Below are 27,656 nucleotides of genomic sequence, written 5' to 3' on the forward strand. Positions count from 1 at the left end.
GGATTCTATTTCCTGTCAAAGCTTTAACAAAAGACCAACAGGAAGTCATTAATAGCTACAGGAACTTCCAAGTCAGGAGGATCTTTTCAAATTAATATATCAAAATAAGATGAACAAAGTTGTTAATACAATTAAAACCTTAATGGCAATAAACCATGATTCTGATTAAGTGAAACTTTTATTTTAGGATTTAGATGATCAATAATTCGCAACAGCAGATGATTGACTTCTGTTTTTAATCGAAATCATCACACTGATTATATTACTGTAATCAAACACATGTAAAAAGGCTTAAAATGTCCGAGATGATGATCTGTGTTTATTTGTTGATTAAATTTGATTAGTTTACTTATATTTGTTTATATAAATTGTGTGTGTGATGTCGTGATTTTAAGATTTTTACCTTATTTTCTAGTCTCTGTAAACGATGATTGTTTACCTGATTAGATTGTTTATTGATAACCTTATTGTTCGATCGATTATTACATTTCCATCGATGTGTTCGATCCGTTCATTGATCAAATCATAACCTCAGTCTGTCGCGTGCCCGCTGTGTGCGCGCACGGACGGGATCGAGGCGCGCTCACGGCAGCAGGCGGCGGGCACGCGCCTCGTGGTGCTGATGGAGCTGGGTTCAGTGTGAGCAGACCGGAAGCTGAGGAGGAGGACGGTCCATCATCTGATCGCATCATCGATCGGTGATCGATCAGCGGAGCAGTGCGTTGGATCGATCAGTGAGCTCATCGATCACACCTGCGGAGACATGCGCGGGTCTGAATCAGGACGGTGTGACGGAGGGGTCGCGGGTTCGATTCCGGTGGAGGGAGGCGGCCGAGGTAAGAGCTGTTTATCACACCGGTCAATGCGCGTGGCCGGGCGCGTGCACGAGGCTCCTTTAAAAGTTGGTTGTGTTGAAGTCGGGGGATCATGAACAGGTTTCAGTGATTAGCTGATCAGGTGTGTGTGTGTTTGTGTGTGTGTGTGCGTGTGTGTGAGTGGGTATGTGTGTGTATGTATGTCTGTGTGTGTGTGTGTGTGTGTGTGTATGTCTGTGTATGTGTCTGTGTGTGTGTGTGTGTAAACATCCTTCTGTGAAATTTACTTTAATAGTTTCCATCAGTCAACGCATTGACTGGAGTAATCTGATTACGCTGAGTAACAGTACTCTCACTGTAAGTTGAGTAACCTGAATTGAAATAGTACATTTATGTAATAGAGTAATACAGCTTTGTGACTGTCTCAACACAAGAATCCAAGTAATCAGATTACTTCAGGAGAAGTAACTCAATGACGCCACAGCGCAGCGTGTTGTGACCTCACAGGAAGTTAGAGATGACATCAGCAGTCACATGCCCAGTGGCCTGTGGTCGATGGAGAAGGAGGAGTCTGCGTCACGCATCAGTCCAGAGCTGTGACATCGCAGGTCTGATCCAGATGTTCAGCTCTTTCATTTCTCCATCAGCTGCTCAGCAACAGGCTCTGCTCTCTGATTGGACAGCTCCTGAAGCAGTGCACTCTGGGAGATGTAGTGTATGTCTCACTCAGTGGACTCCACCCACTCACCTGCTGTATCTGTGATGTCACTGTGATGTCACCTGAACGTCACGCCGTGTCTGTGTGTGTGTGAGAGTCTACTGTAACACACACACACACACACGCCCCTGGGGTTGAAAGGTTATTGGCTGCCTCACTGGAGCTCTCGGCCAATCAGATACAAGTATTCACAGTTGGGATTTTCTACATTGTTGCCATGCGAAGAATCTGCTGCCTGACCTACATTTATATATACACACACACACACACACACACACACACACACACACACACACACACACACACACACACTGATACACACATTCAGGTGCAGTTGTGTGTGCCTGTGTCTATATTCATCAATAGTTAATGTGTTTTTCCTCATGAGGATCTCTGTATGTGTGTGTGCGCGTGTGTGCGCGCGTGTGTGGGGGGGTGTGTGTGGGTGTGGGGGGGTGTGGGTGTGGGTGGGTGTGGTTGTGTTGTGAGGACATGGTTCTGCAGTCGTCTTATTTGGTACAGGGCTCAAACACAGTATACATGTTTGTGTATATGTACATACATGTTTGTGTATATGTACATACATGTTTGTGTATATGTACATACATGTTTGTGTAATATTCACTGTGACTGCTTCATAAAACCAGTGTAAATAAACATCAGACAAGAGTCCTCAAAAGTAAACTCAAACCTGTTTGTGTGTACATATAAAATGAGTTTTATTTTTGATTTAACTTTATTGAAACGTAAACACACAGCGTTCAATTAGCTCCCTCACAACACAGACATATGAAGTAATAATACTAATAATGTGACGAGTATTTAAACATCTTCTCAGGATCTTCTGGTAAACTGACTGATCTGCGTCTGTTGTTCTGCCTGTTTCAGTCGTCAGTGCTGTTGAGCAAGGCACTGGTATCATCACGTTCACAATGCAGCAAATAGAATATGAATTGAGTCATTACAAACCTTCAGAAATCAAACTACCAACCTTGTGTGAGTGAGTTCAGGATAAAAATAAAAAAACCACACAGTGATTACACATACTCTCTCTCTCTCTCTCTCTCTCTCTCTCTCTCTCTCTCTCTCTCTCTCTCTCTCTCTCTCTCTCTCTCTCTCTCTCTCTCTCCCTCTCTCTCTCCCTCCCTCTCTCTCTCTCTGTTTAATGACTACTCTCTCGTCCTGAATTAAAAGACAGTTCTCAGCGGCTCCTCTGATTGGTTGACACTGACCACTGTCCTCCGTCACATGACTCCAGCAGTCACAGATCCAGTGAAGTTAAAGTTAAACACATGTCAGAGACTTCATGCTCAGGATGAACTCCCACAATCCTCTCCTGCTGCTGAATGTGAAAAGACAGGGGGGGGGGGGCTCATTGTTCTGCTAATGTCAAACAATGTGTGGAGACGTTACCAAAATAAAAGTCTGTTTAGCATGAGAGAGAGAGAGAGACAGAGAAAATGAAAGCAGGAGAGAGAGGGGGGGGGGGGTCGTGCTGCTGTAGTTAAACAGGATCTGAGGAATTTCAGAATAAAATCCTATTGTGATGTTTGATCATGTTTTATAAATAAAACTGGGACATCAGATGTAAATGATGAGATACTTTGGTGTCAATCATTTTATTAATTGGAGAAAAACATGATTTTTACTGTTTCCAAACATTTTCATTGATTTCTCAGTCATTTATGGATGTTGAAGAACAAACCAGATATATTTACTGAACTGATATCAATGAGTGTGTGTCACATGGAGCAGCTTGAATACATTTAAAGGACTGTTGATGGAGCCATGAAATCTATTAAGGGATGTTTGTGAAATAATTTCATCCAATTCTGTGGAGTCGTCCAGTTACAGGAGGAAATAAGAGTTTAATATCAGAAGCGTGTCACATGAATTGTTTCTTGGTAAAATGAGATTTTAAAAACAGAGATCGGGGTTTTTATTCTAGAGTGCAGTTTATTTTGAAAAGTGTCCAGGGATGGAGGAGGAGGAGGAGCAGGGGGAGGAGGAGGAGGAGGAGAAGGAGGAGCTGAGTCTCCAGAAGTTTTTATTCAGGATTTAACTCAGATCAGAAGAAGATGATGAACATTGAGCAGGTATTTAACTTTGTGTGTGTGTGTGTGTGTGTGTGTGTGTGTGTGTGTGTGTGTGTGTGTGTGTGTGTGTGTGTGTGTGTGTGTGTGTGTGTGTGTGTGTGTGAGAGAGAGAGAGAGAGAGAGCGACAGAGAGAGAGAGAGAGAGAGAGAATTCTGAATTCTGATGAGCTCCTGCATCCCTGTCTTGGTATGAGGGCAGAGAGGGGACACGCCACACACACACACAGCGTTAAATCTTTAAATCCTGTATTTACATCTTTTTTTCCAGCTTTTATCATTTGTGTGTGTCAAAGAGCTGTTTGAGGGATAAGACTTGGTTTTAGGATTGGAATTAGGTTTAGGCATTTAGTTTGGATGGCTAAGTTAAGGACAGGGGCGTAAGAATGCTTTATGACTATGAGCGTCCTCAAAAAACTATAGAGAGACAAGTATATTTGTGTGTGTGTGTGTGTGTGCATCTGACGACTTATAACTGTGTGAGCTGTTTTCTGAAGCCTCAGTTTGAAATTTGGTCCATCTTGGTTTTTGAAATCAGAAGTTACTATATTTCTGACTCTAAATGATCATAATTTACTAAATGAACATCAGCTGTTTGAAGAAGACTTGAAACTAGAGACTGAAACATAAACTCCTTCATGTTAACTGACGTTATAAAGTGAGAAGTAGAATCACTTTCTATAGACTTCTATAGAAACTACCAGTGGAGTCGCCCCCTGCTGGTCAGCACACAGAAGACATGTTTTAGGCAGCAGAGTCTATGTCTGTTTTTATTTACAATCTCTGATCTGAAAGTCTGAATGATCACATGTAATGAGACGCTTAGATTTGAGTTCTCACCTTGTTGCAGTCTGTTGACATGAGCACAGTTCACACCCGGGCCCGGTTCCACGCAGCCGGTTCTGTGCTCATCGGGGGAACTTCAGGTTAAGTTTGGGGTTTCAGGTCTTATGAGGCTCGTTCACTTCATAACTGGGGCAGGATCCGTGGAGCTGGTTTGGATTGTTCGAGTCTCGGAGGAGGACCAGGGTCTTCAGAGACCCTCGAGATCCTTTGAGCTCCTCTGATGAGTTTTTGAAAGATCTAGATTCTCCTCAGAGGATGAACCTTTGTCAGCTGTTGGAGCCGAACAGAACCACCTGACCTGTGGGAGAGAAGTTCTCACAGAACCACAGACTGCAGCTGCTTCACTTACTGACAGGGAGGTACTGGGCGAGTTAGTGGAGGGATGACAAGAAATAGTTATATACGTTTATCCTTTGAAAAGCTTTATCCTATGAAATCAAATATTTATGTTCTCTCTCTCTCTCTCTCTCTCTCTCTCTCTCTCTCTCTCTCTCTCTCTCTCTCTCTCTCTCTCCACTCATGCGCGGTGAACAATCTGCTTAAAGGAAAGGATAAGGGAAGTTTTAAATCAATGTCTGGTAGGTTAATTCTCTTGAAGCTGTTTAGTCGAGGCCCTGGTGTTTATCACACCTGGAGTCCACACATGGTTTTCATCTGTGATGAATTTCAAAACCAAAACATATCAGTGTGGGCGGAGCCTCGGTTTGGATCTTTGAGTCTGATGAGGAAGAATCAGCTGACAGACAGGCAGCCAATGAGAGTGGAGAAAGTTTAGTGAAAAGGATTCACTTCTTTATCGTCTTCCTGTGGAAACATGAAATGTGGGTTGTTTTTTCCTGTTGTTGAACTTCTCTGATAAGTAATCTGATTAGTATTAGTAATCAGTTACTGATAGAAACCAAACTCTCTCTCTCTCTCTCTCTCTCTCTCTCTCTCTCTCTCTCTCTCTTTCTCTCACTTTTCTTTTTTCTTCGATCATTTCCTTCTTCCTGTTTCCTGTTGGGCTTCACGTCCTGTTCTCAGGGACTTTCAGAGACACGTTGTCTCGTCTCGTCCTGCTGGACTCTGATTGGCCAGAGGACGTCTGATCCTCTCAAACAAAATAGAGTTCATGTGTTCACACTAAACAAGCATGAGAACATCTGATCACAGAGCTGTTGAGTCTACACAATGATAAACTGTGTGTGTGTGTATGTGTGTGTGTGTGTGTGTGTGTGTGTGTGTGTGTGTGTGTGTGTGTGTGTTTCATTGTGAATCTGTGGAGGTTAGAGGTCGTCAGCTGAACAGACATCTGTCATGTAGCCTAAGGTTCACAAGTGTTGAGATCTCAGGACGCACCAAGACACGTTCACACCTGAACTTAGAGCCGACCAGGTGTGATCGGATCACTCAGGACAGATGTGAGATCCAGGTGTGAACGATGTCTTCTTCTCTTGTTCTTTCAGGTCAGACGACTTTTTAACTCCATCTACAGGAAAGCCAATGAACTGCATCTGCATCGCTGTTAGCAGCTAACAGCGTCTAACCAGCGAAGCAGTCAGTTACAGTCAGTGACCAGCAGGTGGTGCTGAAGCTGTTGCATGGCCACAGGAGTGAACTACTGGAGCTCATATGAACCTGGTTACAAGGTGAGAAGCAGGTTAGGCTTCAGTGGTAGTGGTAGAGATTACACTGTTAACTAACTGATACTGTGTTGACTTCCTGCCACGTCATGGTCACTTCCTGTACAGGTGAGAGAGTGTGTGTGGGGGGGAGAGCAGGAGTCGAGCAGCGAGGACGGAGGAGGGGAGGTTACATGGGAGACAGCCGCCATGGAGGTCAAGGGTCAAATCATTACGACACCTGGTGAGAACAAACTACTGAGTTTATATCAGAGATGAGAAATGTGTGTGATACACTGACTGTGTGTGTGTGTGTGTGTGTGTGTGTGTGTGTGCAGACCCTCTCACTTGCCCTGACAAGAAGCAGAGGGAGCGAATGACAGAGCTGCAGGAGAGGAGGCGGAGCCTGCAGGCGTTGCTGAGGACACGATTGGCTGATCTCCGACGCATCTGTCTGCAGGAGGCCGTGAGTGATGTCATAGTTAGACCCCTCCCCCAAAAAGGGATCATCCTAAAATAGCTGATACACCTGATCCCACCTGGATCTGTGTAGTTTTGTCTCAATGAAGTGAACATGAAGGTGAGTTTTTGTGTGTTTACGTTGTTCAGGAGCTGACAGGTGCGGTGCCCAGTGACTTCCCCCTGGAGGCGGGAGAGAAGCCCCCCTGTGTCCGACGGAGGGGGGGAGGGTCTCGCCAAGGAAACAGGAAGTTTAGAGCAGAGGTGAGCAGCTGATGACTTTACCTGATCTGATGAAATCTGTTTGTGATGTTTATAAACCTGCACGTGTGTGTTTGTGTGTTTGTAGGAGGAAGAATCTCAGCGTTCGAAGCCGAAGAAAACTTTATTCAGTGCAGCTCTGAGGAAACACAGTGACTCTGAACACAACACACAAACACACACACACCACGGCAAGAGGACTGTGCATAGAGGCTGCCACACAGGTAGCACACACACACACACACACACACACACACACACACACACACACACACACACACACACACACACACACACTAACAGACACACTTGGCAGCAGTTGAGAGGCCATTGTTCCAGGAAGACGAGGAAACCTGCCTCTTCCTGCTTTTATTCTGAAACTATTCATGAGTCTTTGTGTGTGTGTGTGTGTATTTTCAGATGACACAGTGAGGTCAGAGAGCAGCTCAACATCGGACTCAAACGGACATGACAATGGTAAAACACACACACACACACACACACATTAGTGATATTGTAGCTGCAGTTCCCCCTGCTGGCTGAGAGCCTTTCATCCTGTCCAGTTGTCAACATGTGCTTGTTTGACTGAGATGTGCTTGTTTGATTGACAGCTGCTTGTTTGATTGACAGTTGCCCTTGTCTTAATTCCATTTCGTTCAGAAGACATCGTGTCTCAGTGTCGCCCCCCGCTGGTCGCTGCTGCTTCTCCAGTGGAGGTTTTCTACCACAACAAAACCAGAAGGAACTCGCTGCACATCAGGTACGTTTATCTCCACATTTAGCATGTTAGCTTCAACATTTAGCATGTTAGCTCCGACATTTGGCATGGTCGCTATGACTTTTTAGAATGTTAGCATTGACATTTGCCATGTTAGCTTTAATATTTAGATTGTAAGCGTTGACATGTTGAATGGATCTTCTGTAAAATGGTTGTAAATCAATAGTAACTAAGATCAGTCTTCTGTTTCAGGATCGACCATCCAGAGGCTCCTCAGACCCACAAGCCCCTCCCCCTGCTACCCACCCCCCCTCCCCCTCTATCACAGGACTCCTCCTCTCGCCCTTTTGACCCAGTAGCAGCAGGTGAGGGCGGGGTCAGGGTGAACGCAGCTCGCCGCTGCAGCAGCTCAGACGGTCTCCTGGACCGTGTCCCCCCCCCAGAGGAGGACGGGGGTGCACAGCATGGAGGACTGAGGGTGAATGATGTCACAGCGTCCAGGGGGACAAACGTCTCCGGAGTGGTCAGGTGCTCCGAGCTGCTGATGGACGGACGAACAAGGATAAATAACAGACCCGCTGAGGGAGGGGCCGGTGGGGGAGGAGGAGGAAGAGGAGGAAGAGGGGGGGGGTACAGCGAGGTCCTGCTGGATTACGTCTGGGGGAAACAACAGCAGGTGCAGCGACAGCCCCCCCACACCAATAACAGGCAGCCAATCACATCCCAGCACCAGCTGCTCTACAACGGCTTCTCCTCCCAGCAACCCCCATTAGCCCCGCCCACCTTCCGTAGTCACTATGGCGACCAACGACAAGTCAAAGTGACCCGCACCAAATCCTGTGGCCCTTTCCTCCCGGTGCAGCAGACCGATACCCCTAATCCTCCTCTGTCCACCATTCAGCCGGACCCCCACCCCCACCTGCTACCCCCCCGACCCACACAGCTGCCCCCCACCCAGGACTCCCAGCTGGAGGAGGCCACCAGGAGCCTCCACAAGGCCCTCGCCCTAGAAGGTAAGTAGCGGTGACATCATACAACAGAAAACTCCTGAGAACACACAAACACATCAGAGTCCACCTTGAACCGAGTTTGAATCTGCTGTGTCTGGTTTGGTCTCCTGGCAGGTCTGAGGGACTGGTACCTGAGGAACACGCTCAGCTCAATCCACCAAAACCAAAACCACGGCAAGGCGAGCAAAGGTGTCTCCACTAAGGTGAATGGAGGGGTCAAAGGTCAGTCGGGAGTGGGTGGAGCTCTGCAGCGTAGACGAACGACTCATGGCATCATCCAACAGTCGACCTATCAGACGGAGACCAGTCATCATCAGGCTCTGTCGCATAACAAGCAGACGCTGCCACACTCAGCCACGTTCCACGGACACCCGCTCCACGGCAGGTAGGAGTCGGACCACCTGTCCAGGTAGTAACACCCGGGCTCTGTGCCTCACCACCCGTCTCTCTCTCTCACTCCCAGGTCTGTGGACAACGCTCTCTACCACGACTCCTTCTCACCTCAGAAACAGGAAGTTCCTCTCAGAGATCTGTCTGTGGACCAGCCGTCTCCTGGGACCCTGGTCTGACTCACCGTCCAATCAGAAGAACAGAAACAGACCAATCCCACACAGACGTATTGACCTGTGTCCAGGTGACTGCATCAAACAGACCTGTGGAGGTCCTGGTCCTGGTGGATGTTCTGGTGGATGCTCTCCAGGACCTGCAGGTTCAAACAGTGCTTCGGGTTCCAGCTGCAGCTTGTCACAGGCTGATGTTACTGCCCAGGTGAACTCTGGGAGAGACTCAACAGGACGACTGGATAAACCACAAACAAATCAGGTCACACAGACCTCCAGCCCAACTTGGGTCAAACCTGGGTCAAAGGTTAATCTGGACGTACGTCTCTGCTTGGCTTTAAATAACTGATATCAGGGATGAAGATGAACTTGATGCAACTGAACCTGTAAACGTCATGTGATGACCAGGTCTGATCCCCCTGACCTGAGGTTCAGGTTTACTTCTAAAGTTGTTTCTAACTTTTTCTATGACAATGTCCTCGTCTCTCAAGCCGTTTTCAGATCTGCACTGACGCCTGGATCTTCTCCTGAAGACTCCTGGTAAAATGTTTGTTAAATGTCAGAGTGAGTCCATGTGAGGAACCAGCAGGACAATGTGTGGAAGCTTCCCAGTGAGCGAGTGGACAAGGTTTCTAACACGTGACTGACATGAAACTGGAAGAACCCTAATATCTCAGGATGAAGAAGAGGAGCCGGACACGTAGAAGACGAAGACGTCAACTTGGATACAAAAGGAGATTCCAGATCTTCTGGTGATGAGGGCCGACGCCGGTGTTCTCCTCATGTTCCTGTTGTTGTGAACGAGTCTGACCCCGACAATCTCCTGCTGCTTCTTCAGATGAGAAAGATGAACTCATGTCTGAAAATAGTTTCAGACTCTGCTCAGACAATCAGGACACGTCAGAGTTTTTATAAGAACTTTTGATAAGTGATGATGATGATGATAATGATGATGATGAAGATGATGCACTCTCACCAGCTCAGTCCAGCCAATCAGCAGTTTATAAAGTTTGAAAGATTTTGATAAAGTGATTAGATCAGGTGTTTGATTCCTCAGGTGAGTCCTTCAAAAACCAGCAGGTGATGTTCTTCAGGTGTTTTTACAGTTTGGATTTTAACGTTCGGCTTCTCTGTCTCATCGTCAGAACCAGAACCGAATTCTGCACTAGCATCATGAGCCTGATTTAAAAACTGTAGGAACCAGACCAAAGCTAATCCAGCATTGTTGTCATGATAAAATTTGTGCGTCAAATGAGAGCAGGTGCGACATAATGTAATGTAAGCCCTGCCCCCTGTATACCAACGAACAAAGAATGAGGTGTCCTGTGAAAACTATTAGCCTGTTAGCCTATCAGACCGTGTGGTAGGCTGTTAGCATGCTAGTCTGGTAGGCTAGCAGGTTTTTAGCCTCTCTAACTGTTAGTGTGGCAGGTTGTTAGGCCTTTAGCCCGTCAGACTGTTATTGTTTTAGCCTGGGAGGTTGATAGCCTCTCAGACGTTGAACCTGTTAGCCTGGCAGGCTGTAGCCTATTTGTCTGTCCGACTGTTGGGTCGTTAGCCTGTGAGACTGTTAAGTTGTTAGCCTGTTAGCTTTGCAGGCTGACAGACGGTTAGCCTGGCAGGTTGATAGCCTGTTAGCCCATCAGACTGTTATTGTATTAATTTGGTAAGTTGATAACCTCTCAGACTTTTAGCCTGTTAGCCCAGCAGACTGTTGGGTTGTAAGCCTGTTTGACTGTTAGCTTAGCGGCTGGTTAGATGCTGCCCTCTCTCAAACGTGTTCATGAGGAGCCCATGTGAACGCCCTCCAAGAGGTCATACCTCTGACCTCCACTTTCTGAAAGCTCAAAGCTATGTTTGTTCAAGTTTTCAGAAAGGTCAGAGGTCATTGGACGATAAAGTGTTTTAATTTGAGTTTTTCTTTGTAATTTTATGACACGTCTGAGGGAAATGTTCAACAGTCTTTTCCTTCTATATTACGTTCGCTGCCTGTTCGCATGTTAACAGTGTTCTCATGACTTAACCACTCCAACGCCAATCACACCACAAATACGACATCGTAACCACGAGCTCCCTCTGAAGGCAGCATGAGATGAACCTGTTTATGACATCGCCCATAAAGAGTTCATGTTCTGAAAGGAAGAGAAATGATGATGTCATCTTCAAGCAAATCATTTAATTAATAGAATGTGAGAAAGTTCAAAGAGACATCTTCAGAGAGTTGAGTCAGAACGTAGATCCAGGATCAGGTCCAGGATCAGGTCCAGGATCAGGTCCAGGATCAGGTCCAGGATCAGGTCCAGATCCAGTGTGAGAGCAATAAGAGTCTGTTTAACTGCTTCAGGATAAAAATGCAGCGACAATCAGACAATGATGTCAGAGTGTTGATCAGCTGGTGAAATGATCGACTACATTGATCGTGTTTTGCACTGAGCTGAACTAATGTGAACTCTTTGATAAAGACGTCTGAATGAGATGTTAAACCACGTGAAGTGGGAGGTGACCAGCGTTCTGATGACGTCACTGCCACGGAGTATTTTCTTTTCAAAGTTGTTGAACTGTTGCTTAGATTGATTGACAGGTCACATCAGTTTTTACTGAGTGACATCCATCAGACCAAAATCGGTATTACTGAAGGTTTGTTAGAAATTCTGACTCCAGGTGTCATTTGACCACGGCTGCAGTCCCAGCATGCACCTCTTCGGACTGTGGCATCAAACCAAAGCTGAACAGACACGTTTTCTGTGTGTTCACCTGAATCGACAGGAACATGTCACATTCATAGACTGTAAATAAAGATGGACAACATGACTGCTCCCAAATGTGAAGCCAAAGTGTCTCCATGGCCCCCTGGTGGCTGGCTGCAGTATAGGTCATATACCCTCCCTCCTCTATGTTAGCAGATGGGACATGGACCAAACTAAAGAACTCAAACTAGATATTAAATAATTGTTTCTCAAAGGGGTCTCTGTCATTTTAGGTAGTTTCCTATCAAACAGATGTTCATGGTTCTGATTTTAGCTTTAATTAGTTATTTAATTATATAAAAACAGGCTGAGACATGATTGACAGCTGAGGCTGACTCCTGATTGGTCAAGTGGATGGAAGAGTGGGATCTTAATAACACGACTCCACTGCACAGACTCTGACTCCAAATGATGGCTCCAGCACAAAATGGCAGCATTCCTGTCAGAGATACTTTAAGTTCATTTAGTACGATGACAGTAAGCGGAGACACGGCGTTTATCTTTATTAACGGTCTGTGGACACATCTGACAGAAACACATGATCCAGGCTTCTTACTGTAGTACCACTGTGAAGTACTCTACGTACTCAGGGCTGAGTCCAGGATCAGGTCTACTTTCCTCCAGCAGAAGCTCCACCAGCCGCCAAACAAACTGTGCAATTTTCTGAGTATTTAAAAAGTCTGTTCACTCGTCTAAGTGTTGAAATAATAAAAACTATTATTTATCACGGTAATGTGTGTGTAACTACAGAAGGTGTCCTCAGTACTACACTCTGTTCAGTACTGTACTCCTGTAGTACCAGTACTATGCAGTAACTATTGATAGTTACTCTTGTAATGATGATGATCTGTGTCCCCTTCAGGTGCAGGACCAGCTGTGTGGACAGCTGTGATGCGTTCAGGTGCACTGTACAGTTGGTGTGTGTTTCTAAACTGTCTGTTAACATCTTTTTCTATCTTTTTGTCATTTGTACTTTTCCACTTTGAACTTTCTGAACCTTCAAAAATGAAAAAGCTTCATGTAAATAACTGACATGTTGTTAACATGTTTTGGAATAAAGATTTCTCTGCACTCTCTTTTACTCAGTTTGGAGTGTTGGGTATAAATCATAGACTGTATATAAAGGTATAAATCAGGAGGCAGGTGTCATCACAGACTGAACCCACAGGGGGCGCTGCAGCTAACATCTGGTTACCAACGGTCAACATCTGGTTACCAACAGTTAACACCTGGTTACTAACAGTTTATAACGAGCTACATTACAGTAAAATTACAATAATACACCGTTATGATACAGTAACTAGCTGTTAACCAGTGGTCCCCAGCGGTCTGGTGACGTGTTGAGGGAGTAGTGAAGGTCTCAGTGAAGGTCTCAGTGTAGGACGTAGGGGGCAGGAGAGGAGGAATGGGACAGACCCGCTGAAGTAAACACGGTGACCTTTGTCTCAGTTAAACTTCAGTCCACAGGTTGAAGTGGTAGAAGAGACCGGTGTGTGCAGGACAGAGACATCAGAGACCGGCTGGTGGAGGACGGAGACATTAGAGACCGGCTGGTGCAGGACAGACTTCAGACCCGGAGCAGAGGAACCGAACCCAACCGGAGAACTCTGCATGTTCTCATGCTAACGTCAGAGGAACCACAAAGTTCCAGCTGTAAGCGGCTAGCTCCGTTAGCCCCCTTAGCTCCGTTTGATGTGTTAGCCCTGTTAGCTCTGTTAGCTCCGGCTCGTTGGATCAAAGTACAACAACGGATATTCAACATGTTCGATCTGTGACAAGCTGCTACACTCCGAACTGTTCCAGGCTAACGCTAACAAACCCGGACTAAGCTAACCCGGACTAAACTAACCCGGACCTAACTAACCGGAGCTTCACTCAACAGGTTCACCGGGATCTAATCTGCAGCACGAAGGAGACTTTACCGTTACAACGTCAACTAGTTTACTGAGGTAAAAGTACCAATACTGCATATTATGGTAATGAACATTCATACTAGAGTAGTACTACAGTAACACATAGTAACACTACAGTAGTACTTCAGTATTACACAATAATACCATACTAATACACAGGAATAGTACAGTACAAGAACACATGATAAAGTTATATTTGTATGGATCAGTTAATGTTACAGTATTAGAACAAGTTCACAAGTTAGGATTATTATTGTTACTTGTTTTGATAGTTTGTCAGTAAACAGTGAGAGATCATTGATTTCCTGCCAATACACAGGTCAATACATGGAGGATGGGTTCAGCTCTTGTTGATCAGGTAAATGAGAGAAAGTGAAAATTATAAACACAAAAGTAGCTGATCCTACAGATCAGTGGCTAAAAGTTACTGAGATGGAAATCTGAAAATACCAGAGGCTGGAACACCAAATCTGTCTTTGTGTATTTAATAGAGGCTTTCTGCAGAAAGGATCAACACAGAGTCACAAGGGTCTTAAATAAGAGAATAAGGCTGTTTGTCTGAGCCAGTTCAGACTGGTTCTGTAGGCGCAGTTTGATACAGGAAATAAGACACAGTCAAATGATTTCCATACATTTCCATTAGGTTCTTGGACAGTCAATAAGTAATAGAAAGGTCATAAAGGTATATTAAAAGGTCATCTAAGTTTCAGATCATAAAAGTCTTAGACAGGTCTGCAAAAAGTTACTCCTCAACTGTGAAATACGTTTCAAACCGACTTTTTTCCACTACATTACTTAATGATAATAGTTCGTCTGCAGAAGATTAATCAATGAGTCGATCAACAACTTTTTATCATCCATGAACTGATTATTTTTCATAATATATATATACACACTGATCAATTAATCAATCAGCAAATGACGAGATGATGAGAGTTGGTGATGCTCTTTATATACGGTCACTGAAATTCTTTATATACAGTCACTGATCATCTTTATATACAGTCACTGATCGTCTTTATATACAGTCACTGATCTTCTTTATATACAGTCACTGATCTTCTTTATATACAGTCACTGATCTTCTTTATATACAGTCACTGATCTTCTTTATATAAAGTCACTGATCTTCTTTATATACAGTCACTGATCTTTTTCGTATACAGTCACTCATCGTCATACAGTCACTGATCGTCTTTATATACAGTCACTGATCGTCTTTATATACAGTCACTGATCGTCTTTATATACAGTCACTGATCGTCTTTATATACAGTCACTGATCTTCTTTATATACAGTCACTGATCGTCTTTATATACAGTCACTGATCATCTTTATATACAGTCACTGATCGTCTTTATATACAGTCACTGATCGTCTTTATATACAGTCACTGATCGTCATACAGTCACTGATCGTCTTTATATACAGTCACTGATCGTCTTTATATACAGTCACTGATCATCTTTATATACAGTCACTGATCATCTTTATATACAGTCACTGATCGTCTTTATATACAGTCACTGATCGTCATACAGTCACTGATCGTCTTTATATACAGTCACTAATCTTTTTTACATACAGTCACTGATCATCTTTATATACAGTTTCTGATCTTTTTTATATACAGTCACTGATCATCTTTATATACAGTTACTGATCTTTTTTATATACAGTCACTGATCGTCTTTATATACAGTCACTGATCGTCTTTATATACAGTCACTGATCTTCTTTATATACAGTCACTGAATTTTTTCGTATACAGTCACTGATCATCTTTATATACAGTCACTGATCGTCTTTATATACAGTCACTGATCGTCTTTATATACAGTCACTGATCGTCTTTATATACAGTCACTGATCGTCTTTATATACAGTCACTGATCGTCTTTATATACAGTCACTGATCATCTTTATATACAGTCACTGAATTTTTTCGTATACAGTCACTGATCGTCTTTATATACAGTCACTGATCATCTTTATATACAGTCACTGATCGTCTTTATATACAGTCACTGATCGTCTTTATATACAGTCACTGATCGTCTTTATATACAGTCACTGATCGTCATACAGTCACTGATCGTCTTTATATACAGTCACTGATCGTCTTTATATACAGTCACTGATCATCTTTATATACAGTCACTGATCGTCTTTATATACAGTCACTGATCGTCTTTATATACAGTCACTGATCGTCATACAGTCACTGATCGTCTTTATATACAGTCACTGATCGTCTTTATATACAGTCACTGATCATCTTTATATACAGTCACTGATCATCTTTATATACAGTCACTGATCGTCTTTATATACAGTCACTGATCGTCATACAGTCACTGATCGTCTTTATATACAGTCACTAATCTTTTTTACATACAGTCACTGACCATCTTTATATACAGTTTCTGATCTTTTTTATATACAGTCACTGATCATCTTTATATACAGTTACTGATCTTTTTTATATACAGTCGCTGATCTTCTTTATATACAGTCACTGATCGTCTTTATATACAGTTACTGATCTTTTTTGTATACAGTCACTGATCGTCTTTATATACAGTCACTGATCGTCTTTATATACAGTCACTGATCTTCTTTATATACAGTCACTGAATTTTTTCGTATACAGTCACTGATCGTCTTTATATACAGTCACTGATCATCTTTATATACAGTCACTGATCGTCTTTATATACAGTCACTGATCATCTTTATATACAGTCACTGATCATCTTTATATACAGTCACTGATCGTCTTTATATACAGTCACTGATCGTCATACAGTCACTGATCGTCTTTATATACAGTCACTAATCTTTTTTACATACAGTCACTGATCATCTTTATATACAGTTTCTGATCTTTTTTATATACAGTCACTGATCATCTTTATATACAGTTACTGATCTTTTTTATATACAGTCGCTGATCTTCTTTATATACAGGCACTGATCGTCTTTATATACAGTTACTGATCTTTTTTGTATACAGTCACTGATCGTCTTTATATACAGTCACTGATCGTCTTTATATACAGTCACTGATCTTCTTTATATACAGTCACTGAATTTTTTCGTATACAGTCACTGATCGTCTTTATATACAGTCACTGATCATCTTTATATACAGTCACTGATCGTCTTTATATACAGTCACTGATCGTCTTTATATACAGTCACTGATCGTCTTTATATACAGTCACTGATCGTCTTTATATACAGTCACTGATCATCTTTATATACAGTCACTGATCGTCTTTATATACAGTCACTGATCGTCTTTATATACAGTCACTGATCTTCTTTATATACAGTCACTGAATTTTTTCGTATACAGTCACTGATCGTCTTTATATACAGTCACTGATCATCTTTATATACAGTCACTGATCATCTTTATATACAGTCACTGATCGTCTTTATATACAGTCGCTGATCGTCTTTATATACAGTCACTGATCGTCTTTATATACAGTCACTGATCGTCTTTATATACAGTCACTGATCGTCTTTATATACAGTCACTGATCTTCTTTATATACAGTCACTGAATTTTTTCGTATACAGTCACTGATCATCTTTATATACAGTCACTGATCGTCTTTATATACAGTCACTGATCGTCTTTATATACAGTCACTGATCGTCTTTATATACAGTCACTGATCGTCTTTATATACAGTCACTGATCGTCTTTATATACAGTCACTGATCATCTTTATATACAGTCACTGAATTTTTTCGTATACAGTCACTGATCGTCTTTATATACAGTCACTGATCATCTTTATATACAGTCACTGATCGTCTTTATATACAGTCACTGATCGTCTTTATATACAGTCACTAATCTTTTTTACATACAGTCACTGATCATCTTTATATACAGTCACTGATCGTCTTTATATACAGTCACTGATCGTCTTTATATACAGTCACTGATCGTCATACAGTCACTGATCATCTTTATATACAGTCACTAATCTTTTTTACATACAGTCACTGATCATCTTTATATACAGTTTCTGATCTTTTTTATATACAGTCACTGATCATCTTTATATACAGTTACTGATCTTTTTTATATACAGTCGCTGATCTTCTTTATATACAGTCACTGATCGTCTTTATATACAGTCACTGATCGTCTTTATATACAGTCACTGATCGTCTTTATATACAGTCACTGATCTTCTTTATATACAGTCACTGATCGTCTTTATATACAGTCACTGATCGTCTTTATATACAGTCACTGATCGTCTTTATATACAGTCACTGATCGTCTTTATATACAGTCACTGATCGTCTTTATATACAGTCACTGATCGTCTTTATATACAGTCACTGATCATCTTTATATACAGTCACTGATCGTCTTTATATACAGTCACTGATCGTCTTTATATACAGTCACTGATCGTCATACAGTCACTGACCATCTTTATATACAGTTTCTGATCTTTTTTATATACAGTCACTGATCATCTTTATATACAGTTACTGATCTTTTTTATATACAGTCGCTGATCTTCTTTATATACAGTCACTGATCGTCTTTATATACAGTCACTGATCGTCTTTATATACAGTTACTGATCTTTTTTGTATACAGTCACTGATCGTCTTTATATACAGTCACTGATCGTCTTTATATACAGTCACTGATCTTCTTTATATACAGTCACTGAATTTTTTCGTATACAGTCACTGAATTTTTTCGTATACAGTCACTGATCATCTTTATATACAGTCACTGATGTTCTGTATATATATACAATGTGATGACGGTTCTCTGTCCCACCTGTGCAGGTGGAGCCTCACACTCAGAGGTCAGCATGTTGTTTCCGTGACGACGACCCTGCTGTCCTCCCTGGACTCCTGTGACCCGCTGCTGTTCCTGCTTCTGTCCTCTGATTGGTCGGCTGTTGCGTCTCTGACAGGATGCAGCTGGACGGTCACATGTTAAGGCGGAGCTCCAGACTCAAGAAGCTGACGGCTGTGCTACTCGCCGCGTATGCCGTCAAAAAACTGTCCCCATACGTCTGGAGGAGGATACAGGTGAGACAATACACACACACACACACATACACACACAAACTCATACAAAGGCACACACTCATGTACACTTTGTGTATAGATAACTGTTTGTTTTGTTTTTAGAGAAGTGCAGCAGGTAAACAGCCGGGTGGAGCTAACCTGGCTGTAGGCGTGGTCACTTCCTCTGAGGAGAACAGCAAAGAAAAAAAGAATGTCACCAGGTGTGTATTTGTGTGTTTTGTTATGTGTAAGTGCGTATTATGGAACTGTTCCTATGACGACAGATGTCTCTCTGTGTCTTCAGGTCTCCTTCAGTCAACAGGGACTTTCTCCTCAGACTGTCTCGTCTGTTGAAACTTTTGTTTCCTCGGTTACTATGTCCCGAGGTCGGCCTGTTGGTTCTGCACTCTGTCACTCTGATGTCCAGGACCTTCCTGTCCATCTACGTTGCTGCTCTGGACGGTCTGTCCCCGCCTGTCCCCGTCCGTCCCAGTGTGATCTTCAGGTGTATCACATGTTAATAATCAATGTTTCTAATGGTGTGCAGGTGTGATCGTCAGGTGTATCGTGCAGAAGGACCCTCAGGGGTTCATGCTGCAGATCTCCAAGTGGCTCCTCGTCGCTGTTCCTGCCACTTTCATCAACAGCACCATTAGATTCCTGGAGGGTCAGCTGGCTCTTAGGTTCAGGAGCCGATTGGTCAACCACGCCTACCAGCTGTACTTTACCAACCAGGTAACGCACACACGCACACACACAGCAGAGATAATGTTTGTGTTCCTGAACGCCTCACAGCACTGTGGTGTCCCCGTGTCTCTGCAGACATATTACCGCGTCAGCAACATGGACGGTCGTCTGTCCAACCCTGACCAGTCTCTCACTGAAGACATCGTCATGTTCTCAGCGTCAGTCGCTCACCTCTACTCCAACCTGACCAAACCCATCCTGGACGTGGTCGTCACCTGCTACACGCTGCTGCGTACCGCCCAATCCAAAGGTTCGTTTACCTCATCACACTGAGTCAGTGTCACTGCTGAAACACTAGAGGTCACTGTGACTTTCCTCCTGCAGGAGCAAACACCACCTGGCCCTCCGTCATCGCTGGCCTGGTGGTGGCGTTCACCGCCAACGTCCTGCGTGCATGTTCGCCACGATTTGGGAAGCTGGTTGCTGAAGAGGCGAAGAGGAAAGGAGACCTGAGGTACATGCACTCACGCATCATCGCCAACTCTGAGGAGATCGCATTCTATGGAGGACACAAGGTAAACATTGCCCCGCCCCCTGTTGGACAACTGCAGACACTACCTCCGTCTGTGCGTTAATGTTGAGTGTGGGTGTGTTTGATTCGTAGGTGGAGATGGCCCAGCTGCAGAGGAGCTACTCGTCTCTGTCGTCTCAGATCCATCAGATCCTGTTGAAGCGTCTCTGGTACGTCATGTTGGAACAGTTCCTCATGAAGTACGTCTGGAGCGCGTCCGGCCTGGTGATGGTTGCTGTGCCCATCATCACCGCCACAGGATACTCCAAATATGGTAAAAATTATCTGTGTGTATTATTAAGGTTAATCAAAATATAAACCTAAAGGTAATGATAACCTGTGTGATCTTTGACCCCTGATGGTCAGACTCTGAGGAGGTGAAGCAGGCTGCCATGGTGATGAAGGAGGAGGAGCTGGTGAGTGAGAGGACGCAGGCGTTCACCACGGCGAGGAACCTCCTGAACGCTGCTGCCGATGCTGTGGAGAGAATCATGAGCTCATACAAGGAGGTGACCCATCCTACTCCTCTTCCTCCTCTTCCTCCTCTTCCTCCTCTTCCTCCTCTTCCTCCTCTTCCTCCTCTTCCTCCTCTTCCTCCTCTTCCTCCTCTTCCTCCTCTTCCTCCTCTTCCTCTTCTCCTCTCCTCTCCCCTCTCTGCTGCCCTCCGTTGGTGTTATGTTGGATAGAGATGTTGAGGTGGCAGCGACAGTGATGTCAGAGGTCACGTGTGAGGTCAGTGTGTCTGTGTGTCTTCAGGTGACCGAGCTGGCAGGTTACACATCTCGAGTCTCTGAGATGTTGGACGTGTTTGAAGACGTGAATCAGGGCATCTACCGTCGCAATGGGGACCGAGAGGAGGTCTCACCAGGAGGCGGAGCTGTGATCCAACACGGTCACAGAGTCAGACGACTGCAGAACAGAGGTTGGTCTACATGTAACGTGACGCTGAGATCAGATCAGCCGATGAAGAGGAGGCACCTGCAGCTCCTTGTCCTCATGACAGACCTTCATCATGTTTGAGGTCAAAGGTCAGAGGACAGGAGCTTTAGCCTCAGCTTCATTTATACGTGCCGGTACAATGAACTTGTGATGTCATCAGTGATGTCATCAGGAGACATTAAAAACAGTGGTGGGTTTAAAAGTGTCTCATATAACGATGGATGTAAACACGATATCGACCACTGGAGGGCAGCGTTGAGTTGAAGATCATAGAAACTAACAATCAGGACAGTAACCAATCACAGTTCAGTCATTAACCAATCACAGTTCAGTCATTAACCACATGACTCATGTTGTTTTCAGGTCAAGTGATCAGTGTGGAGAAGGGGATTCGCTGTGAGAACTTACCAATCATCACACCGACCGGAGACGTGGTGGTGACCAGCCTCAACATTCAGGTAACACTAATACTCTCACACACACACACACACACACACACACACACACACACACACACACACACACACACACACACACACACACACACACACACACTCAGCCTGGGGAAGAGGGAATGTGATGTCATATAAGAAACACAAGAGGTCAGCTAGAGTCTGATCTCATTAACATACTGAAACGGTTTGTGTGTGTGTGTGTGTGTTTGCGTGTGTGTGTGTGTGTGTGTGTGTGTGTGTGTGTTTGTGTGTGTTTGTGTGTGTGTGTGTGTGTAGGTGGATGAGGGGATGAATGTATTGATCACAGGTCCGAACGGCTGTGGGAAGAGTTCTCTGTTCAGGATCCTCAGTGGACTGTGGCCTGTTTATGGAGGAGTTCTGTATCGTCCAGAACCTCAGCACATGTTCTACATCCCTCAGAGGTAAATCTGTCACCATGCACTTCTGCTCTCGTACTGATGGTGGCGCTCAGATGACATGTGTGTGTGGACTCTCCAGGCCCTACATGTCAGAGGGAACCCTCAGGGACCAGGTGATCTACCCAGACTCAGTGGAGGAGATGGTGCAGAGAGGAATCACTGATTCACACCTGGAGGAGATTCTTCAAACTGTTCACCTGGTCTACATCCTAGACCGAGACGAAGGTCAGTGTGTGTATGTGTGTGTGTGTGTGTGTGTGTGTGTGTGTGTGTGTGTGTGTGTGTGTGTGTGTGTGTGTGTGTGTGTGTGTGTGTGAAATCATAGAACACCATCGCCAGGATGTTTCCCACATGTTCCTGTTGTTGTGTTCAAATCAGAAACTGTGTGTGTGTCTCAGGTTGGGAGTCGGTCAGCGACTGGAAGGACGTCTTATCTGGAGGAGAGAAACAGAGGATGGGGATGGCCCGTATGTTCTACCACTGGTAAATATTCCCTCACTGTTGTATTACTGGTCTCTCTGGTTCTGTCTCTTTGTCTGACTCTCTCTCTCTGTGGTGTGAATGTCTCTCGACCAGCCCTCGTTACGCTTTGTTGGACGAATGTACGAGCGCTGTCAGCATCGACGTGGAGGGACACATCTTCCAGGCTGCAAAGGATGCTGGGATAGCTCTGCTCTCAATCACACACAGACCGTCCCTGTGGTCAGTACACACACACACACACACACACAGTATGCATCAGATTGATTAGTTAATTGATTGATTGATTGATTCTGTTTGTGAAACTCAGTGTTTTAACAGAAAACACTGTTAAAGGGCAAAGGTCAGTTTTCCACATTAAAAAGGCTCAGATACAGCAGTTTTGTTTCTGTCCTGCAGGGGGCAGCAGAGCTCCAAGCTGCTCTCAGCAGTCACACCCTGATCCTCTTCTTCTTCTTCTTCTTTCAAATAGGAAGTACCACTCTCACCTGCTCCAGTTTGATGGAGAAGGAGGATGGAGGTTTGAACCTCTGGATGCCTCCACCCGTCTGTCTCTGCAGGTACATAAATCAAACCATCACACACACTCACACACACACCCACACACACAAGCGTACACACACACACACACACACACACACACACACACACACACACACACACAAACATACACACATATTTGTACTTCTATCTCAGTAAGGACACTCATTGGCAAAAGGCCCTTACCCTAACCTAAACCAAATCATGTGACTTTTAAAGATTTGAAATAAAACAAGTTAAACAAAACCTGACTGTTTTTCTGTGATCTGCAACATCTGGTCTCTAACATCTGGTCTGTAACATCTGGTCTCTAACATCTGGTCTCCAACCTCTGTTCTCTAACCTCTGGTCTCTAACATCTGGTCCCTGGTCTCTAACATCTGGTCGCTGGTCTCTAACATCTTGTCTCTGGTCTCTAACATCTGGTCCATGGTCTCTAACATCTGGTCCCTGGTCTCTAACCTCTGGTCTCTAACATCTGGTCCATGGTCTCTAACCTTTGGTCTCTAACATTCGGTCACTGGTCTCTAACATCTGGTCCCTGGTCTCTAACATCTGGTCCCTGGTCTCTAACGTTTGGTCCCTGGTCTCTAACATCTGGTCTCTAACATCTGGTCCCTGGTCTCTAACATCTGGTCCCTGGTCTCTAACATCTGGTCCCTGGTCTCTAACATCTGGTCCCTGGTCTCTCACATCTGGTCCCTGGTCTCTCACATCTGGTCCCTGGTCTCTAACATCTGGTCCCTGGTCTCTAACATCTGGTCCCTGGTCTCCAACCTCTGGTCTCTGGTCTCTAACCTGGTTGTGGTCTCTGCAGGAGGAGAAGCACCGTTTGGAGAACCAGCTCTCTGGGATTCCTAAGATGCAGCAGAGACTGACGGAGCTGTGTGTCCTGCTGGGAGAGAGAGGGGGGGAGGAGGAGGAGGAGCAGGAGGAGGAGGGGTGTCTCTCTCCTGAGTTTTAACTGTGATTTAAGAACTGTGCTGTTTTTACTTGTTACCATGGAAACAAGCAACTGTTCATGTGACTGAAACTGATGTTCAAGTGGTCTGATCTGATGTGGTCTGGTCTGGTCTTGTTTGGTCTGGTCTTGTTTGGTCTTCTTTACTGTTAAAGTGAATTTGATCTGTAATCTTCAGATTCAGTCACATGATCATGATGAGAGGTCAGAGGTCATGTCATTTCTAATATGTTTGTACTGATAGAATCAATATTTTATATATATTATATTATAATCAAGCACTTGATCAATGAATCAATAAACAAGAGAAAGATTTGAATGTGATGAAGATGAAATAAAATAAAAAATATAATGAAAACAAACGTGTTCCTGTGTCATGCTTTTCAAAATAAAGCTCAGGAGAATACTCTTGAGTACTCAGAATACTTTGATGCTCTGAGTACACAAAGTTCTCTGATACTATGTGTACATGGTGTACGTCGATTCTCTGGATGTATACTGACTACACAAAATACTCTGCTGCTTTGAGAATGACGATCACAAGGAGCACTCTGAATACTCTAATACTCTGAGTATTTGGAGTACTGTGTTACTTTGACACATAACTTCAGCAAATCAGTTGATTATTGATGATTTTTTTTCTTGATCCTGTTGAGGAACCGATCAATGATCAATAATCAGTTCTTTCTCCTGTATACGTGCTCACACGTCACAGCCTTTGAGCCAGGCAGCGGCTGCAGTGGGTTGTCGGTTCTATTCCCGGGGAGCGTCAGAAAGCCCCCCCGGCGCTGCCGAGCGGGGCGGGGTCTGTCGGACCTGTTGTGCGGATCTCGGTCGGATCGTTCGGTTTCTTCTCCTCTGGACCGGGCGGGTTTCTCCTCTTCGTCCGGGCGGGTGGAGCTCCGGAGCAGCGGGAGCAGCGGGAGCAGCAGGCCGAGCTCAGGTGAGTGAGACCCGGGTCCACGGGTTCCTTCCCCCGCCCGAGCCCCGGAGCTCAGGAAGCTGCGCGCCTCTCAGACTCGATCCAGACTCCGTTCTGAAATCAAACGATTCTTACATGTTGTCAGGTTTATTCAGACTTAGAACCAGAGAGAAGTGACGGAAGCTGGTTCATTAGAACCGGGAGGAGCCGGTCGGTCGTTCGGCTGCAGCAGTTTCACCCAGTGTCGGTTGTTCTGGTCCTTTTCCAGAGTTAATCTCACACACACGTTAAGTAACATCTTTAATAACCTAAAAAGCAACGAGTTTTAAAGTTGACATTTTTATAACGGAGTCTGGTTTGTGTTTGAATCCGGTTACTTCTCAAATCTTTTATTATTGCGGGTGTCAGTGAATCTGGAAAACGACAAAAAACAACCGACTGTGTGTGTGTGTGAGTGTCTGTGTGTGTGTGTGTGTCTGTTCCCAGCCTGTCCTGGCACGGCTCAGCCCGCAGCAGCATTCTGAATTGCTGGCATTCCAACACACACTCTCACACACACACACACACACACGCACACACACTCAATGTTGTGTGGAGTGAATGTTGAAGTCACCTTTGCTGACGTTACATAAGGGAAGTCTGAATCACGTGACTCTGAACAAAAACAATAAAGACAATAAGTGCCCCCCCCACCCCCCTCACACACACACACACTCAGGAAGTTGTGTGTAGTCAGTGGTGAGACTGATTCTGGTTCAGCTCTTTGTTCTGCTTTGAGTCAGAGTCTGTGTATCGTTGGATTGATTTCATATTGATTATTGATTATTGATCTGATCTGATCACACCTTCAGGGGCCCAGCGGAGGGTTGTGGCCCCGGGGCCTCAGGCTCGCCTGCTGTGCCCTGGAAGACATGTGACCGTACAAACAGTGTGTGAGCAGTTTGTCTCTTTGTGTCGTGAAGTCGACTTCACAGAATCAGCTGGAAACAGGTTTCACACACACACACCGATCACACCTGCTGTGAGACACTGAGCTGTCTGACTGCACAACCGACCACCCGAGTGTGAGTGAGGCTGTAGATCACTGACCTCCGTTCACACCCGAGTTCACATCCGAGTTCACACCCGAGTTCACACCGAGACACTCAGACCGGGGCCTGAAAGTGTTGTGAAGATTAAATGAAGGTTGTTGTTCCGTGTCACAGTGTGAGTGTGTGTGTGAGAATCTGACACTTTGGTCATGTGACCTGTGTGAAGCAGCAGCAGTGACATCATCATCATCAAAGTGATGAAGATGGTTTAACTGAAACGTCCATTTGACTAATCTGAGGATTTAGTCTGAGTCCAGATTCACAGTCAGATTAGTATTTCTGGTTAATCACCTTTTAATCTACACACGCGCTGTGTGTTCAGTGTGTGTGTTTACTGGGTTCCCTTTAGAACCAGGCTCCGCCCACACACCTGAAAACAGGTGTTTTGGTAAACAGTCACCGGAAATACTACGAACGAGGATCAGTGAAGGTGAAGAGTCCGAGCAGGGATTTATTTTCTTGGAGCGATGACGAGATGAAGTGTTACTGAAACTTTGTATTCACTGCTGGTCGTCATGTGACTGATAAGAACCAATCAGGAAGAGAACGTGGGCGTCTGCATCATCGTTTACAAAAGTCTCAGGCTCTGTTCGTCCGGAATAAAACACAACCTGGAATTTCTGAACTGAAAACGAGACCAGCAGCGTTTATAAAAACTCCAGAGTGGTGTGGATGGCAGACGTAACCATAGCAACAGTGATGAGTTTTAAAACTAAAACATGTCAGGTGGACAGCGCCTCCAGTGTGTGTGTGTGTGTGTGTGTGTGTGTGTGTGTGTGTGTGTGTGTGTGTGTGTGTGTGTGTGTGTGTGTGTGTGTGTGTGTGTGTGTGTGTGTGTGTGTGTGTGTGTGTGTGTGTGTGTGTGTGTGTGTGTGTGTGTGTGAGCTTCATCTGTTTCTGCAGATGAAAGAGTTGCTGGTTAAATTCCTCAGGGACTCTGAGCCAGGGGCTCCAACACACACACTGAAACACACACTGAAATACACACTCCCTGAGGGTTGGTGCGTGTGTGTCTGTGTGTGTGTGTGTTGTCGTTCATATTCGTCTCTTTGTTAAAACCACAAAAAGTCACTTTGTGTCGTCTGATATTTCCGGTTCTGACAAATGCAACAGAGGGAGACCTCCTCTCTGATTTACTATCACGTGACCTCAGCTCAGTTTGTGTTTCTCATTAGTCTATAATCATATTTAGGTATGAATCAGACTCAGGTGTGATCCGGTGACGTCAGCTGGTGTGTGTGAAGGTCATGTGACCTGATGACCTGAGTCCTGGATCTACCGAGACGTTTCCTCAGAGTCTGAAGCTTCAGGTGTTTGTTTCATTTGATCTGTTGCTTTTGATTTCACATTGTAATTCAGGGACTGCAGCTTCTTCCTCGTCTTTTCTTCTTCTCTTGTTTAATGCTGTCTCTACTTCCTTTGACTGGTCCTAAAGTCCTAATTATTCATAAAGTGTTTTCACTGGAGGTGTGAATCTTCACTGGCCTCGCGATTCCATCTGATTACGATTCAAATGCATCTCGATGTCTCACCTACACAATTTTCTATATTAATGCACATGGATGGTTTTTCATCAGTTGATTCAGTCAGTCCGACAATTAGGAACTATATTAGTATTATCGACTGTCACTGTTATTAAAGTTGTGCTGTCATTCTTAGTAAGTGTTGTCCACACCTCTAGTTTCCTCTCTGCAGTGGAACCGAACCAGGGTTCAGTTTGATCCGGACCTCCTCCTCTGGTCAGCTGGGTGCGATGGTCTGGACCCGGGTCCGAGGAACCGTTCA

The 27,656-nt window shown here is 44.5% G+C and overlaps 2 protein-coding genes across 3 annotated transcripts; both read left to right on the plus strand.

Moving 5' to 3' along the window:
* Positions 1 to 3,595: 3,595 nt before the first annotated feature.
* On the plus strand, positions 3,596 to 12,909 carry ccdc120a (coiled-coil domain containing 120a). Its single transcript, XM_061074100.1, has 11 exons — positions 3,596 to 3,629; positions 5,918 to 6,100; positions 6,203 to 6,317; positions 6,412 to 6,539; positions 6,683 to 6,796; positions 6,882 to 7,017; positions 7,214 to 7,270; positions 7,454 to 7,553; positions 7,764 to 8,524; positions 8,636 to 8,906; positions 8,985 to 12,909. Exons 2-11 carry the CDS (start codon positions 6,053 to 6,055, stop codon positions 9,088 to 9,090), a joined length of 1,836 nt encoding a protein of 611 aa, XP_060930083.1. The 5' UTR covers positions 3,596 to 3,629; positions 5,918 to 6,052; the 3' UTR covers positions 9,091 to 12,909.
* Positions 12,910 to 13,238: 329 nt separating this feature from the next.
* abcd1 (ATP-binding cassette, sub-family D (ALD), member 1) lies at positions 13,239 to 24,202 on the plus strand. Of its 2 annotated transcripts, XM_061075073.1 has the most exons (18): positions 13,239 to 13,481; positions 13,711 to 13,777; positions 18,579 to 18,827; positions 18,930 to 19,027; positions 19,111 to 19,268; positions 19,354 to 19,541; positions 19,629 to 19,803; positions 19,878 to 20,068; positions 20,158 to 20,338; positions 20,431 to 20,573; positions 20,821 to 20,986; positions 21,367 to 21,461; positions 21,735 to 21,880; positions 21,957 to 22,102; positions 22,276 to 22,360; positions 22,454 to 22,579; positions 22,830 to 22,917; positions 23,715 to 24,202. In XM_061075073.1, exons 3-18 carry the CDS (start codon positions 18,711 to 18,713, stop codon positions 23,859 to 23,861), a joined length of 2,250 nt encoding a protein of 749 aa, XP_060931056.1. In that variant the 5' UTR covers positions 13,239 to 13,481; positions 13,711 to 13,777; positions 18,579 to 18,710; the 3' UTR covers positions 23,862 to 24,202. The 2 variants fall into 2 exon arrangements, with proteins under 2 accessions (XP_060931056.1, XP_060931055.1); XM_061075072.1 differs by having other exon boundaries at positions 13,239 to 13,777.
* The last annotated feature ends 3,454 nt before the right edge of the window (positions 24,203 to 27,656 follow it).

This window comes from Limanda limanda, chromosome 7, assembly GCF_963576545.1.
Source record: "Limanda limanda chromosome 7, fLimLim1.1, whole genome shotgun sequence".
NCBI classification, from domain to species: Eukaryota; Metazoa; Chordata; class Actinopteri; order Pleuronectiformes; family Pleuronectidae; genus Limanda; species Limanda limanda.